General features: G+C 37.0%; 1 protein-coding gene across 1 annotated transcript; it reads left to right on the top strand.

Moving 5' to 3' along the window:
* The first annotated feature begins 912 nt into the window (after window positions 1-912).
* Window positions 913-15318, top strand: lrrc8c (leucine rich repeat containing 8 VRAC subunit C). Its single transcript, XM_051897496.1, has 3 exons — window positions 913-1151; window positions 5979-6120; window positions 11275-15318. Exons 2-3 carry the CDS (start codon window positions 5983-5985, stop codon window positions 13513-13515), a joined length of 2379 nt encoding a protein of 792 aa, XP_051753456.1. The 5' UTR covers window positions 913-1151; window positions 5979-5982; the 3' UTR covers window positions 13516-15318.
* Window positions 15319-17216: the final 1898 nt, after the last annotated feature.

Genomic DNA, 17216 nt, shown 5'->3' with positions numbered 1-17216 from the left:
TTGAAACAACTATTTGGCCAGGAATTCTGTCCTTGACATGACACTCTTCTTTGAAATGTTGTCTGAGCATATGCCTTTTAAAATAAATAAAAATAAATAAATATAAGTAAATATAAGTTTTATATATATATTATTTTAAAACGCATATAAAAATTCTGAAATATTTGATATCAAAAGCTTGTACAGAGTTCCACCACATATCAGTAAGTTTTCTAACCTACTGCATTTCCAAGATACAGCAGAGTTGAAAAAAACACCAGCCTTACAGTGAATAGACTTTTAGTTGAGGAAGACCTTTTAAAGTCTCTGGCACCCAATGTCAAAGAGGGTTTCCTTAGAACAAAGAGGGAGCATGCATGCAAGCCTGAGGCAGATGGTGCAGCCAATCAGACACGCTGTAAACATATGATCTAGTACAGAGGCTATGAGACAGGGAGACAGATGACAAAGTTAATGTCTGCTATGGCTGGTGTGGAGGAGTCTGGCAGTAATGAATAGTTTGTGGACACTTTCATAGCTCATTGCCGTTAGTTTCCATTTCCATATATAATACCCTTAAAAGTTCCTTTACTCTATTTTTAAATTTTTATTAGGCCTACATTTCATGAAAAGTTGTTTAGCAGTTCCACTCTCTATGTAATGTATGGGTCATTCAATGATAATAGCCTATGGTCAGAAACCCTGTGTGAATTACAGTGTTTTACAATAAACCACTGCCTTGCCTTGTTATATTATCTCTACAGCACATTCTCACAGCTTTTTTTCTTAAATAATGACCATAAAATCTTAAAACCATAATTAACTTTAGGGTGACGCATAGGAAATGGTTTTATTTAGTTAGTTAAAATGGTGGGACGGTGGAGGATATGCTCTTGCCCTTGAGAATTCCTGTAACAATGAGGTGCTTACGGGTCATGGACAGATGTAGCACGACACAACACACGCAATATCTAAACGGAAAGTGAGAAAGGCTGTTCTGGGAGCGCTATTGTGTCTCTCATTTACCCGTGTACTGAAGTCCCGCCCAGGCAGCTCAGCCTATGGCAGTTGGAGAACAGGAGAGACTGAGAACCGCAGCCACAAGGACATGCTATAGCCCCCGCTAGAATCTTCAGCTGTAGACGGAGAACGTACCTTCAATTCAGTTAAAGGTGAGTGAAAACTGGGACCGTTTGCTTCACGTATCGGCGTTTTGCGACCAAACATTAGGATTGTAAATGTTTATGTTAAATTATTCTATCTTCATGACGTAATTGTGGGATAATCGTTGAAATAGTGAAACGCGCCCGGGACAGCGTTTAACTTTTCAAACCCCCTCAGTGAGGAAACGTGGTACAGTTATTGTTCCAAATACGTGTTGGTGGAGCGAATTTGTTGAAATTACAGACACTTGAGACGAAAGAAAATTGAGGACCGCAGGGAAAGTGTCGATATAGATTCATAGAATAACTTTCCAATTTTTGCATCAGTGATTCTTGAATGAATCTTTGTTTAGTTTGTATTTTATTTTACATTTACTAGCCTAATATATACCCATAGTCATTAGATACAGGCATCCATTTAAAATACTCAAAATAACTTAATGTCTCCTGAGAGATTCAAATCAAATGTGCGGATTTAAAATGAAATTAAAATCTCATGAGTGAACGTGCATTGTTTTTGTTTTGTCCTGTGAGAGTGAATTAATGTTGTTTATTTCGCTTTCCGTAATTAGCGGTAGAGGAAATCAGCCCAACGTATCATTATCAAACATCTTTCTTCCGTGCGCATGCTATGACTGAGCTATCTGAAAGTGAGCTCTTCGTCCTGCTGACTGGATGTGATTCAGTCGTATACTGTTTTTTTCCACGACTATATTTGAGAATCGCCCCATTTCCTGGCAGGAAGAGCTGCTCCAGAAGATGGTCAGATCTGAGTTTAGTAGGATACTTAAAGCTATTAGATTAAATAACAGGTCTGCAGGAACATGCATAGACTCTCATCCATTTCTGCACTGCTTATTTCTTGTCTATTTCTTGTCTATCAGAACGCGTTGGATTTTTCCATTCAGTTTGCCAACATTTTATTATTTTCCGTCTTGTAGCGTGTTAACATTGGACATTGTTTAGCGTTTATCTATAATATAAGTCATGTTATTTTATCTTTTAACATTTATTCATATTATTAATCATTATGTCTTGCTCATGGGAGTGTGAGGATTTTTTGTGTACTTTTTACACAAGTTTCAAACACGTGTGAGGAATATATCTTGTAACAAATCAGCTAGTAGGAATCAGGAGTTCCAGATACTTGAACTGCTGCAGCTGTTCACAAATGTCCAAATATTTTTCCCTGCCTGAAGAAGGCTGCCCGTTGAAGCATGTTGCATATACAGCGACGTTCTTGTACCCCTAGGTTTCTTTTTTTATAATGGTTGTGGTTAGGATATAGTCATTCTGTGCACAGTACACAAGCAGATTGCATCTTTTTTCTTGAGAAATATTTATAAAAGGACAAACAGTATGTGGATACTTATGTTTTAACCTGTAGAAGACTGATTGTGTTTACTCTGATGTAAGCACCATTGAATGGTTAACATTTTCAGCAAGTACACAACTTGAGGATTTGTGGTCAGCTGAGGTTGGGTTTGTATAATTCATTTGCTGACTGGTTTGTGATGATTAAGTTACTAGTGTTGTACACTTTCCTTCAATTGTTCGTGTACACGTTTGGCTAAACTTGTGAAGGACTTTTTTGTGTGTAAAATTCCTTACAAATACAGTGAAGCATGTTGACAACTGGCTTGAGAGGACACTTTTTAAATAGACTCATAAATCAGTCAAATCATGTTTAACTTTAAATATTAAATTTGACTGACATCAGTAGGATTGTTGGAGGTTTAGGGTTTAGCAAAGATCATCATCTGTATAATTAAGTGCCTAAGTTGTGCCTAAGAGTGTATTACATTGTCCATTATATGGAATACTAGTGTATTTTTAGTGTTTATTTTATTTTGGTGCAATCACATTTTGACTCTGATGCCTTTTACAGACCGTGAAGTGTTGTTTTTTTTGGTTTGGTCTTGCATGTAAATTATATGAGGGATGTTTTAGCTTATCTGACATTTTGATCAGAAAGCATAATTTAGATTGCCTGACTTCAAATGGATTTCAGTTGTGTTACATCAGGGGAAGGACTACAACTGAGTACTTTTCTGCATTTTGTGAAAGGTTCCTTAGTAAGTCTACTCCTTAATGGTGGTGAAATAGATGTACACTAGTTCTAGTACTACTCTTTTTCCTCGTTGCATTCTATGTTTCACTACTTTGTTTGTTATCAATGCTCTCCATCTGTGCACGCCTTTTATAGGTACATAATATAAACCGATTTTTTTTGACTGGCTGACTGCTGCAAAGTGAAGCCAATGCAGCACTAATGTCAATAATTAATAAGACCAATGGAATATGCATTTTGTATCATATGATGCAAGGAGTGCATCAAAAGAGATTAGACGAAGTCTGCTAGACTGCCTTCATTATGAATCATTAGAGTGTAAGAGCAGCATATTATGCTAGTCTTTAAGATGAGGTGTCTTGAATACTTAAGATGAGTTTGATCCTTATCCATTGTCTTTCAGTATTCATAGGACATTTTTTATTGCAACTCAGGAGATTTTATTTATTTATTTGCAATAAAACAAGGTATTAATATTCCAGATTTAATTCACAGACTAAAGAGATATTTGCTTTGTGCAATTTTATTTTGCATATTACCTGGAAATTTGCCAAATAAATAAATTCATGGATTTGAATTTAAATTAGTTTACTAGGAGAGACCATTGAGGGAAAGGGTATAAAGTCTCGCTAATGGATGAGCAGCCAGTTATAAGGTGTTGATCTGGACAACAGTCCTTTTTTCAGAACTATTTGATTGCTGAATGTAGTAATTGAATTAAGAATCATCCAGAGAGCCATGCAATAATAAATAATTACCATGATACATACTAGCAGGGCCGTAACAATGACATTGAGGGGGTAGACATTTTGAAATAGACATTGAAATAATTAGAAATAACTAAATTGTCCCTTTCAATTTTTGATATTGTTGATGCTGCTCTGCTGCACTTCATTACGCACTGCTATGTTTGTTGTTAGGGTGACAAAATGTTTTAAAAGTTGCTTTTTTATTTGGCTGGTCTGACTCAGTGGTGTAACAGCACTTGTCAATGTCAAAATGATTGAGATGTCCAATCAAATCAAAGAAGGCATGACTTACAGTTCACAGAAGACGAGTGCGAATTTAGGCCCTGTCCACACGAACACGGGTATTTTTAAAACCGCAGCATTTTCTATGTGGTTTGGCTGTTCGTCCACATGTAAACGTAGTATCCGGTCACTGAAACCAAACCTTTTTGCAAACTTCTACCAGGGTGAAGATTTTCAGAAACTCTGGTTGCTGTGTTGTCGTGTAGACGATGAGACCAGAGATTTTGGCTTGTGACGTTAGAACCTGAACCGGTAATAATCTTTTTCCAGGCTTCTGATTGGCCAACATGGCTTTACGGATCGGGTTATATCACCACTTGTTGGTTTGGTATGCTCTTAACAGTGCTTCAAAGCGTGTTCTGCGTTTTCATGTTGACATGATTTGTTTTTTAAAATGGAGGAAAAAATCTGTTTATAAAAATACTCATGTACGTGTGGACTATGCCTTAGTTTTAGCAGTGAAAGGTTTGCGCTGAATGTGACAAGACAAGAAATGTTTTGCGTTTTTTTACATATTAGACATACAAATAGGAGTGAATGTGTGCATATTTTAAAATAAAATATTATTTGCAAATAGTTTAAATTGATAATTTATTACTGTTTATCTTCCATCAATTTATTATTAAAGGTCTAGTTCACCCAAAAATGAAAATTCTGTCATTACTCACCCTCATGTCGTTCCACACCCGTAAGACCTTCGTTCATCACTGGAACACAAATTAAGATATTTTTGATGAAATCTGATGACAGTGGTTCGGATCGCGTGTCAAACTGCTGAAATCACGTGACTTTGGCGCTCCGAACCACTGATTCAGAACAAAAGATTCGAAGCAGTGTTTTGAAATCGGCCATCACTAGATATTGTTGAAAAGTCGTTATTTTGATTTTTTTTTTTTTTGGACACAAAAAGTATTCTCGTCACTTTATAATATTAGAGTAGAACCACCGTAGTCACATGAACTGTTTTAAATATGTTTTTAGTACCTTTCTAGGCACTGAAAGTGTAAATTAACTTGCTGGCAATAGAGGCCTCACTGAGCCATCAGATTTCATCAAAAATATCTTAATTTGTGTTCCGAAGATGAGCAAAGTTCTTACGGGTGTAGAACGACATGAGGGTGAGTAATAAATGACATAATTTTCATTCTTGGGTGAAGTAACCCTGTAAGTCTAGTGTAGTCTTGTCAAAAGTCAGAAGCTGTTTGCATGCATGCTGTGTGAAGAGTGTCAAAGGTTTCTATTTACAGTGTGTGTGTTCTGAAGTGTTTGGCATGGTAGCCAATCACAGACATGACTTTTGAGCTCATTAACATAGTGGCAAATCAGAGGTTTTGTTTAAAGTTTTAACAAGAAGTGATCGACATTTACAATATGAATAAAAGTTTTATTTTTCATACTCCTAACTACACACTGCAAAGTTGTCACTTCATAGTGACAACCATATTTAAATGCAAAACTGAAACAAATATATATTATTATATTATATATATATATATATATATTATTATATTATTATATATATATATATATATATATATATATATATATATATATATATATATATATATATATATATATATATATTAAATTATGTATATGGATGTATTGTACTGTATTTTGATAAATTTCAGCTGATCATTGAAGTCATTAAACAAAACCTCCTACAGTTTATCATGCTATTCAAAACATTCATAGACAGTTCATAATTCATAATTCTTCTTTGTGCCTTTACAGGAGGATGATTCCAGTGACCGAATTCCGGCAGTTCACGGAACAGCAACCGGCTTTCCGGGTTCTGAAGCCATGGTGGGATGTGTTCACAGACTATCTTTCTGTGGTCATGCTCATGATAGGTGTGTTTGGATGCACTCTGCAGGTAAATATAAAAAATTTTCTCCTTAAGCCAAATACCAAAAGAGCGCTACTATTTTATTTTTACTGCTGAAAAGCTAAACATTTTAAAGTGGAAACCTCTTGTAAAGGCAGTCAAGTTAACATTATTTAGTAAATGGATTTCCACTCTAATCAAATGATATAACAAACGAAATAAATGTAACCATTTAAAAGAAAAAAAAAAGATGTTTTGTTTAGGGATGTATGCAACGACTAATTTCTTAACATTTAAATGGAAATTTTGCAACTGCGCCTCCCGGAGACAGTCTGTATATGCGATCCATTTGAAAGAACATTTAAACTATGAATAGTCAAATCCCACACTGAATGCCACTAAAAATAGGTCAGATACATGCGACGTGCTTGCCTTGCATAATGATCATTATATTAAACTTGAACGTTCACTTAAGCAACAGTAGCCATTTATTCAAATCAACGAGTCAATAGGCAGTGTAGGACTAAGTTCAAACCTAATAACCTATTATAAACAGATTTCCTCAAATAAATGTTTGTCCATGTAAGTCATGAACATGCTTCTCATGTATGGAAAGTATCTGTACACATGACAGGCGGCAAAATCGCAAGAAAAGCTTGACGTATACTGACAATTATACGTTATTTGACCATATTTTCTTATTGTTAGGATGTTGATATAGCAACTGTTCAAGTGTAAAGTAAGTTTCATTCATAATGTTTTTAATCCGATATAAAATTTCATAACGTATTGTCCCTCAAGCAAGCTTAATTGTTATACTAGTTTGACATGACATAGAAGAAAATGGAAACGTCTTGTGTAAGCCTTCAAAATCCTCCCTCACGTTGCTCATCTTCCGAGACAAAACCTGAGGTTAAATTAAATGATTTTGTTTTGCTGCAGATATACACTTTTCAAAATAATATATTAATTTCAAGATGTAACATTAAAATGACAGTAATTTAAATGTAGCCTTTGTAAAGATATAAAGCAAAACAATAAATGTGAATTCTTTTTTTTATTTTTATTTTTTTTAAATGACTAATATTTTCCAAGTCAACTAGCAGCAGCACTAACGCTTAATCGACTAGTCGGCTAGTCTTGCACATTCTTAGTTTTGTTATAGTTTTTCTAATGAGGGCGCCACCATCATGCAGTACTACACTTGCTGTGATGTCACAGGGTTGGTTGTCTTACCTCAGTTCAACATACAACAGTAGAGAGGCAGACAGTGGAGGACAGATAGTGAAAGATAAAGACAGAGACAGTGAAAGATGGAAACTGGACCACTATTGCATTGCTCCTGGATGTAAAAATGAGTTTTACAGTGTTAAAGCAAAGGACAAAAGAGTACATTTTCATAAAAAAAGGGAGAAAGGGAGAACAGTTGCTTCGCTTCCCGATACACATTCAGACACCCCCCACCACCTCAAGATTTCCTTTGTTGTACTTGGATATACAATATGTTGCCAAAATGATTGTCAGAAATTAAAATGAACGACAACCATTATAAATGCCCCTCTGTCATTCCACAACAAGCTGACGCAAAATAATGATTTCTTACCTTGACTCTGCGTTTACCAATCAGGACCCCATACGTTGGATAATCTCCAAACGTTATCCCTACTCCCGCCATCGTCTTGTTCTTGATCCTTTTGCATTCCGTACAATAAAGTTTTAACCAACTTTTCCTTCACTGCTGGAGTCCTGACTTATTTTTGTTTGCCTATTTTTTTTTTTCTCTCCAATCATCAGCCCTAAAAATGGCCTTGCAAATAGCACTGGAGCCCTCTATTGGTCATCTTCTTGGAGACAGATATTATGAATTTATTTATCACTAGTAACGATTGCAGCAATTAAGCAAAAACATCAAAGAATCGAAACTATAATAATCATTATTAATTCAACAGAGACAACCAACCCTGTGACGTCACAGGTTGTAGTACTGCAAGATGGCCATACCCTTGCTACAAAAGCTATTACAAAACATTGTTTTTTTTTTTTCCGTTTAGTTACATTTATTGTGTTTGTTATATAATTTTTGATTAGAGTGGAAATCCATTTACTAAATAATGTTAACTTGACTGACTGCGTAATTTCCACTTTAAGCAGTACTGAAACATACAGTCTTCCTTGATTAACAGCAATGGAATAATAAATGACTTCACACCATAAATGGATTTCCTCTGTGCATGAACAGCCCACTGTTGGGCAGTGCATACTGCATAAAGAAGTGGGAGCTTGCTAATGGAAAATAGCTAAATTCCAGTCACCACACACGAAAAGATTACCCCTCCTTCCCCTCATGGTGGCCCCTCTATAAACACAAAATGACTCCTGTAGTCTAACTGCCCGGCCTCATAAACTAGTGGGTGGAGCTTCAAGCAGCAAGATTGCCCTTCAGTTTCAATTCCTTTAGATGATCCTAAATTATTTTTAGTTTCAACAAACAACATTAACAGGAACCCATTGTTAGGGTGGGGATATCCCCACTGCCCCTGGAGGTGTGCATCAAAGAATGGCACAGCTGTTTGATGTATTGCAATTTGTAAATTGTAACTGGATTTTAATGATGATCCCAGTGAAGGTAGTAATAATTGTCCTAATTAATTATTTTACTAATGCCATTGCATAATCCCATGGTTCTGAAGGGGGAATAAACAGCCTCTTTTTTTTACTAAATGACCATGTTTGACTGGAGGCACTTTGAGAGGCCTGTAGTGCATAATGCGCTTTTTATTAGCCACTTGGGGCTGCTGCGCCTCACATCCATTTTACTGCAGAGATGCCATGTTCAGAGCTGCTGATGCTTCATTAGCAGGCTTTACTCTGCAGTCTGCCTTTTGTGCTGTAAACACTATGGTGCTGTTTAGAGCTAATTCTCTTTTCCTTTCTTTGTAGCTGATTTTTCTTGTTTCTCATTACCTTTGCAGGCAGAAACCACATGGTAATTACCAGACGAGCTAAACTATTTTGCAGGAAAAAGGGGGAAGGGCACACATCTTGAAACGAATACAGAATTCTTTTGTTTACTGCTTTTCACTTCTAGTGAAATGTTGTTGTTTTTTTTCTGCCTGGTGTGTCCTTTAAAAATATTTAATGCAAAATTGAGTAGTTGTTGGTCACCTTTTCCTGCTAACCCAAAGGTATTTCACCTCCCTTTAGAATTCAAGTGGCCAGTATAATGATTTCTCAGTTCCTGTCTGAGTCACAACACTGATGTCAGAGACCAAAATAGTTATCTTAAAAGAAATGCGTCTCATCAGATACTGTTACATAATTCCCGGCAATCTAAAGGTGGTGTGTTATTGGAAATTCAATACATCAAATGATCCTCATCTACTGTTATACACTTGAGGTTTATCTGTTTGTTCACTGGTGTGTTTGAGGTTCATTAGCTTTCATCTTTATTTTTTACATTCAGGGAAAATGACTTTGGCATATTAGTATAATTAGAATGACAGTATGGATGAACGCTACTTTTATGTGAAGCAAGCACTTAATCTGTGTGTAAACTCTCAAAGGTGGATTTTCAGGATTACCCAAAGTATGGTCCTTAAACATGGTTTACTGACTCTGTTGGGGAGCAACTTGATTGGCCTGCACAAAAAAAACCCTGACCTGAACCCCTATTGAACACCTCCCCAAGCTGTAGCAACGTTAAAAAGCACACAGTTCACCAGAATGCTATTGTATGACATAGCATTAAGATTTGTACACACAGAAAATACTGGAATAACAAAACCCATTAATTAGAAGTGGGTATGCACTAGGGGTGTAACAGTACACAATAATGGCGGTTCGGTAGTGTTCAGCGAGGGAAAATATATCTGTGTGTACCAGATCCAGATTGTAGAGGTAGCTCCTCATTTAGTGATAAAATCCTCCTCAGCTTCACGTCCACCTTCCGCCATAGTCGTTTTCGCTCTGCACGTGAGCTGTGAATGGGTCGCAAACAGAAATACTTCATCAACTAGGCTTTATTGTTATTATCGTGGGAGAATCTGTTAAGTTAAAGGGTTAGTTCACCCAAAAATGAAAATTGTGTTATTTATTACTCACCCTCATGTTGTTCTACACCTGTAAGACCTTCATTCATCTTCGGAACACAAATTAAGATATTTTTGATAAAATCCGATGGCTCAGTAAGGCCTGCGTCGGCAGCAATAACACTCCCTTTTTCAATGCCCAGAAAGCTACTAAAAACATATTTTAAACAGTTTATGTGACTACAGTGGTTCAACCTTATTATTATAAAGCGACAAGAATACTTTTTGTGCGCCGAAAATAACAAAATAGCAACTTTATTCAACAATATCTAGTGATGGACGATTTCAAAACACTGCTTAATGACGTTTCGAAGCTTAACAAATCTTTTGTTTCAAATCAGTGGTTTGGAGCATGAATTAAACTGCCAAAGTCACGTGAACTATTGAGTAGTATTCAAAAAGTATTCTCGTCGCTTTATAATATTAAAGTTGAACCACTGTAGTCAGATGAACTGTTTTAAATATGTTTTTAGTAGATTTCTGGGCATTGAAAAAGGGAGTGTTATTGGTGGCGATGCAGGCCTCACTGAGCCATCGGATTTTATCAAAAATATCTTAATTTGTGTTTCGAAGATGAACGAAGGTCTTACGAGTGTGGAACGACATGAGGGTGAGTAATTAATGACAGAATTTTCATTTTTGGTGAACTAACCCTTTAAAACAACACTGCATTTATTTGGTACACATGCGTCCTAAACTTAAAGACCTGTACAAAAAATGTTCAGTACGAATATATGTGTACCATTATACCCTTAGTATCCACATAAATTCTGATGTCTGATGGTGTTCATTAAATATGAGCTAATGCACTCGTGTGATTCTGCATATCTCCTGGCAGCATTTAATAACACTATGAATTATTGCTTCAGAATGGCAAATGTAATTCTCCCTGATGCAAGTTCATTCAGCAGGTCCATGAAACATAATACAGACGGGCTCCCTCAAGATAATGTGCATAATGCATTTGGTGGCAATGTTTGCCTTTTCTTTAGTCAGATTTCAGAAATGTGCTATACAAAAATGCAAAACATTTGGATGGAAACTCAGCAATAGTCTCAGTATGTCTTGATTGCATTGTGTTGATTCTAATAGCTGCATTCTTTTATCCTTTTAGGTGATGCAAGACAAAATCATATGCCTTCCTCAAAGGACGTTCTCACTAAACCAGACAGAGCTGATGTGCCCACCTCCTTCCACAAATCATGTAGCGCTAGTGTCTGTCCATGAGTTGAAAGGACTGAAGACCAACTTGGATATTCAGCAGTATAACTACATAAACCAAATGTGCTATGAAAAGGCACTGCATTGGTATGCCAAGTACTTTCCTTACCTGGTTCTCATACATACCCTAATTTTCATGGTGTGCAGCAATTTCTGGTTCAAGTTTCCTGGCTCCAGCTCTAAAATTGAGCACTTTATATCCATCCTGGGAAAGTGTTTTGACTCTCCATGGACTACGAGAGCACTGTCAGAAGTGTCTGGGGAGAATCCTGAGGAGAAGGACAACAAGAAGAACAGTGCCAGTAGGTCAAACCTTGATATTCCAGTTGGAGAGGGCAACCTGGAGAAGACTCAGTCTTTAAGATCAATTCCTGAAAAGATTGTTGTTGACAAGCCAGCAGCAAGTGTCCTTGACAAGAAGGAAGGAGAGCAAGCCAAGGCCTTGTTTGAGAAGGTCAAAAAATTCCGCCTGCATGTGGAGGAGGGTGATATATTATATATGATGTATGTCCGTCAGACTGTTGTAAAAGTGCTCAAGTTTATCCTTATAATTGCGTACAACAGTGCTCTGGTGTCAGAGGTTAGGTTTAATGTTACCTGTACTGAGAACATGCAAGACATGACGGGTTACCGGTACTTCTGTTGCAATCATACTATGGCCCACTTGTTCTCTAAGCTCTCCTACTGTTATTTGTGTTTTGTTGGTATTTATGGACTCACATGCCTTTATACATCCTACTGGCTGTTCTATATTTCTCTCAAGGAGTACTCCTTTGAATATGTTAGGCAAGAGACTGGAATTGATGACATCCCAGATGTAAAGAACGACTTTGCTTTCATGTTGCACATGATCGATCAGTATGATCCCCTATATTCCAAGAGATTTGCAGTGTTTCTGTCAGAGGTGAGTGAAAACAAGCTGAAACAGCTCAACCTTAACCATGAATGGACTGCTGACAAGCTTCGGCAGAAGCTGCAAACCAACAGCAATAACAGGCTAGAACTTCAACTCTTCATGCTGTCTGGTCTCCCAGATACCATCTTTGAGGTGACAGAGCTGCAGTCTTTGAAGCTTGAGATCATTAATAATGTTACCATACCAGCAGCCATTGCCCAACTAGAGGATCTCCAGGAGCTTTCGCTTTACCAGTGCTCACTCAAGATCCACAGTGCAGCCACCTCATTCCTCAAGGAGAACTTGAAGGTGTTGCGAGTGAAGTTTGATGATGGCCGTGAACTTCCACAGTGGTTGTATGTGTTGCGGAACTTGGAAGAGCTCCATCTGATTGGTTCTTTGAGTTCTGATGCGTCAAAGAACGTAACCTTGGACTCTTTACGAGAGCTCAAAGCGCTGAAGACCCTGGCACTCAAGAGCAACTTCACCAAGATCCCTCAGTCCATCGTGGATGTGGCCAGCCATCTACAACGCCTCTGTATTTGCAATGATGGCACCAAGCTGGTCATGCTTAACAACCTGAAAAAGATGGTGAATCTAATAGAACTTGAGTTGGTGCACTGCGACCTCGAACGCATACCACATGCTATTTTCAGCCTGACTAATCTGCAGACGTTGGATCTGAAGGAGAACAATCTACGCTCCATTGAAGAGATCCTCAGCTTCCAGCACCTACGTAAGCTGACCAGTCTGAAGCTTTGGCACAACGCCATCACTTTTATACCTGAACACATAAAAAAACTCGGGAGCTTGGAGCGCCTCTACTTTAGCCATAACAAGATCGAGATCCTACCTTCACACTTGTTCCTCTGCAACAAACTGCGCTACCTCGATCTTTCCAACAACGACATCCGTTTTATCCCACCGGAGATAGGTGTTCTCCAGAGCCTTCAATACTTCTCTGTCAGTTGTAACAAAATCGAAAATATTCCTGATGAGCTCTTCTTTTGTAAGAAGCTCAAGACTTTGAAGCTTGGCAGAAACATGCTGTCTGTCCTTTCACCAAAGATATCTTTCCTAGGTGTACTGACTCACTTGGAGTTAAAGGGTAATCATTTTGAGTTCTTACCAGCTGAACTTGGCTCTTGTCGCGCCTTAAAGCGCAGTGGACTTGTTGTAGAAGACGTGCTGTTTGAGACGCTGCCTTCAGACATCAGGGAGCAAATGCAAGCAGAGTGACTGCTTTGCTTTAATGCCAAATGTTGTAATCTGATTTCTTAAGAGACTTCAGGTGTTCCGTCCTGTAGTATGTATTGTGATCCATATGGGTGAGTACCTGCAATTTCATGTTTAAAGCTGGACTTGTGCTAAATGGCCTTTTAATGCAAAAAATCGAAATATCTAGGGATAAACACCTTCTAATGCCTTATATTGTATATTATAAGACTCTTATCTTATCTTAATTTTCTAAGATAATTTTTTTTAAAAATCTGTAAGTCATAAAAATAGACAACTTACGACAGGGATTCATTTACAGACAGTAGGATGCAGTTCCAATGAATGCTTTCGCTGCATATGACTGATATTTGCTTTCATAATCCATTAAGCTTTTACAGGTCAAGTACTGTCCAACATGTTTTGCACTGGAAATAACGAGATTAGAATTTGCACTGGAAACTTTAACATTCCTTTTATTTTACTTTTTTTTTTTTTTTTTTTTTTTATGTGTGTATATAGGACTTTGCAAGGATTTGAAGTATATATGATAGGAAAGGCCTACAGTTCATGTAATCATTTTATATTAGTAGTGTCCCCACCCCCCTCCCCCCCCTGCATGTTTACTCTAATTATAAAACTTTTGGAGAGCAGAATCCTTATGCATGTGTTTCTCAGGTAGACTTATGTTTTTCCTTGCATCACTGTTTTAAGGTTAAACAAGTTTTACAGCTGTTGGTAGTAGATCCTGGGCAGATAAAGATAACCGCATTGCTGTATATGTCTTATAAACTAGTGGTACCAGTGTCAACTGTCATATAGCTATTTTAAAGGGTTCTTTATCCTGCTGTGATTTGCTTATTTTAAACAATTACTCTGATTTGACTTCTCCAGTGCAAGACAGCATCCAGATGGAGAAGGGATTTCTCTTACATTAAATTAGCCCTTTATTGTACAAAATGTTTTCTCGTTAACCAACAATGTACTATAATAGACATTTTAATCATAATATTAAAGAGTATTTGTCAATCTTGTATTGTACGCTGTAATTGTTTCTATTTCATGCAAACTTAAGGAAAACATTTGTCCGAAACAAACCTCTAGGATTATATACAAACAAATGCATTTTAAGAAATGTATTCTTTTATATTGTCCTTTATGCAAAAAATAAAAAAATAGTCAAATCTCGCAAGGTGCACCAAGACAAATCAGGTAGAATTTAAGTTTCCTAAGTATTTTCTCTCAGCTACTCAGACATCTCAGAGGAGTGTCTTTAGGTCATGTACATGGTAATTACATTGTCTCTGATCTGATCTTGCCTTGAGAGAGGTGACTCATCTGATGTACTGAGATCAGCATGTGGCCTTTTCTACAGACTGACAGTTACATTGCTATCATAACAAACAAGTATTGAATCAGTGTTTCACGTGTATTGTCTTGGAATTCATACACCTTTAGGCGCTATAAGAAGTTAAGACTGAATACTTGAGCTATGTAGATCACCAGGCCTTTTTGTGTGTTTTTCGTGTTGTATTTCAGTAATGTTATCTATATGAATTTTTTTTAAACAAGACCTGTCTTGGGTTTGGAAGGTTAGTTGCTGTTTTGGTCTTGTGTCTGCATGTTAAAGGTTATAATGGCGTGAGTGCCAAATTGCAAATCTATGCATAAAATGAAGGATGTTGATTCTTGCCATTAGATATAGGTGCTAACATAATGTAGTGCTACCCATATGCCTTATTTTTTTTCTGTTTTGTATCTTTGCATTCTACCAAAGTGTTTATAATTTGTAAAACAGTATAAATAAAATGCATTTTTTTTTTTTTGTCCCTTGTGTTGAGTTCAGTTTTGTTTTGTAATTCTCAAGGGAGAGTTGTCATCCAGGTGGCAGTATTGTGCAGTAAATGCAACGGGGATTTGAGTCTATGCAGTGTTTAAGGATAATTTGCTGACCTCCTAAATGCATGCCCACACCACAAAGTCTGACAAGTTGCTGACATTAAAAATACAATTGCAAACAAGATGGCAATTTTAGAATTTAGGTTTTTGGAGAGAGGACAGTGTGATGAGGAGGAAATTATTTGAATATGTCTGGGCCATCTCTGTTAAAACACTGAAAATTAAATGTAAAATGGACACAAATTCACATGCAAGTACATAATTTAAATAATCACTTGAAATCAACAATTTGTATGTGGGTGTTGTCTCCGATCATATCTCATGTTTCAGTCACATGATCAGCTGTGATGGATATGGCTATTGATAGATGTATCATGACCTGGTATATACAGTGAAAAAACACAAGAGGGTACATACTATATCTTCAGCCACTTTCAAAGGCATTACCTCTCCTTTGCATGTGGTTATTTGATACAAATAATGGTAAATTTAAAGGTAAAAGTTAGATTTTGTATCAGGGAAGGAGAAAATCTCTATTTTCTGTACAATATGTTCTCCAAATTAGACCAAGTTCTTTATGCATCAGCAGAGGTCAGCTTAATAACAATAGCTACAACAATAAGCATACAGCTTTCTGTGTTTTGTGGCATGTAACATATCTTGTTTAATTCCCATCCTGAAACACAACACCATGTAAAGATCTAAGGCAGGCACATAAGTACTTGCACCCTAAAATAGAGAGTACAACTAAACTATGTTGTCAACAAGATGGAGATGTTTAACTCTTGCCTGATCCCTTGTCACTGCAGGATTCCATGGACCAAGGCTTCATCCGAAATCACATACTCTCTTGAGTATGTACTTATTTTGAATAAGTAATTTCTTTACGATCACTAAAGAATTGTGTTCTACATGGTATGAATACATTCACCATGTTGCCCTTATCATGTGACTTACCAGCATCAGTTGCGTTGTGTCACCGCCATTTGCAAATCCTCTTGCGTGGCCTCATGGGATAGTTAAGTGTCCATCATAGGCACACTTAAGAATCACGGCAGAAGAAGTAGGTCATCCGGGTACTTTTGGTCTACTCTTTTATGAGTACTGTGAATTCAGACATACTTATTTTATCACATACTGCTCTTCGCCTACTATAGAGGGAAGTATGCTATTTCAAATGCAGCCCAAATGTAGATCTTTAAAGGGTTAGTTCACCCAAAAATGAAAATAATGTCATTTATTACTCACCCTCATGTCGTTCTACACCCGTAAGGCCTTCATTCATCTTCGGAACACAAATTAAGATATTTTTGATTAAATCCGATGGCTCAGTGAGGCCTGCATTCAAAGCAATGACATTTCCTCTCTCAAGATCCATAAAGGTATTGAATATTATTATTTTGTTTTTTTTGGCGCACAAAAGTATTCTCGTCGCTTTATAATATTAAGGTAGAACTACTGAACTCGCATGAACTGTTTTAAATATGTTTTTAGTACCTTTATGGATCTTGAGAGAGGAAATGTCATTGCAGGCCTCACTGAGCCATTGGATTTCTACAGAAAAAAATATCTTAAATTGTGTTCCAAAGATGAATGAATGGGTGTGGAACGACATGAGGGTGAGTAATAAATGATATTATTTTCATTTTTGGGTGAACTAACCCTTTAAGGGATTTCAACCAGGGGCCGTGACCCCTGGGGGGACCGCATCGGTACCGCAGGGAGTGAATCAATTTTATTATTATTATTAACTATTAATATTTAGATTAGCAAGTGTTTTACTGCAAAATAGAGCATGTTGTAATAGTGATGAGTAAGCTCATTAA

The sequence above is a fragment of the Ctenopharyngodon idella genome, chromosome 6 (genome assembly GCF_019924925.1).
Source record: "Ctenopharyngodon idella isolate HZGC_01 chromosome 6, HZGC01, whole genome shotgun sequence".
NCBI classification, from domain to species: domain Eukaryota; kingdom Metazoa; phylum Chordata; class Actinopteri; order Cypriniformes; family Xenocyprididae; genus Ctenopharyngodon; species Ctenopharyngodon idella.
This window is presented reverse-complemented; position numbering and strand designations above follow the sequence as displayed.

What these genes read in the sequence shown, in the direction of transcription:
- lrrc8c (XM_051897496.1), top strand. Translation starts at nt 5,983, where the DNA reads ATGATTCCAGTGACCGAATTCCGGCAGTTCACGGAACAGCAACCGGCT. An exon ending in TGTTTGGATGCACTCTGCAG is followed by an intron (nt 6,121 to 11,274) that starts GTAAATATAAAA and finishes TTATCCTTTTAG; the next exon opens with GTGATGCAAGACAAAATCAT.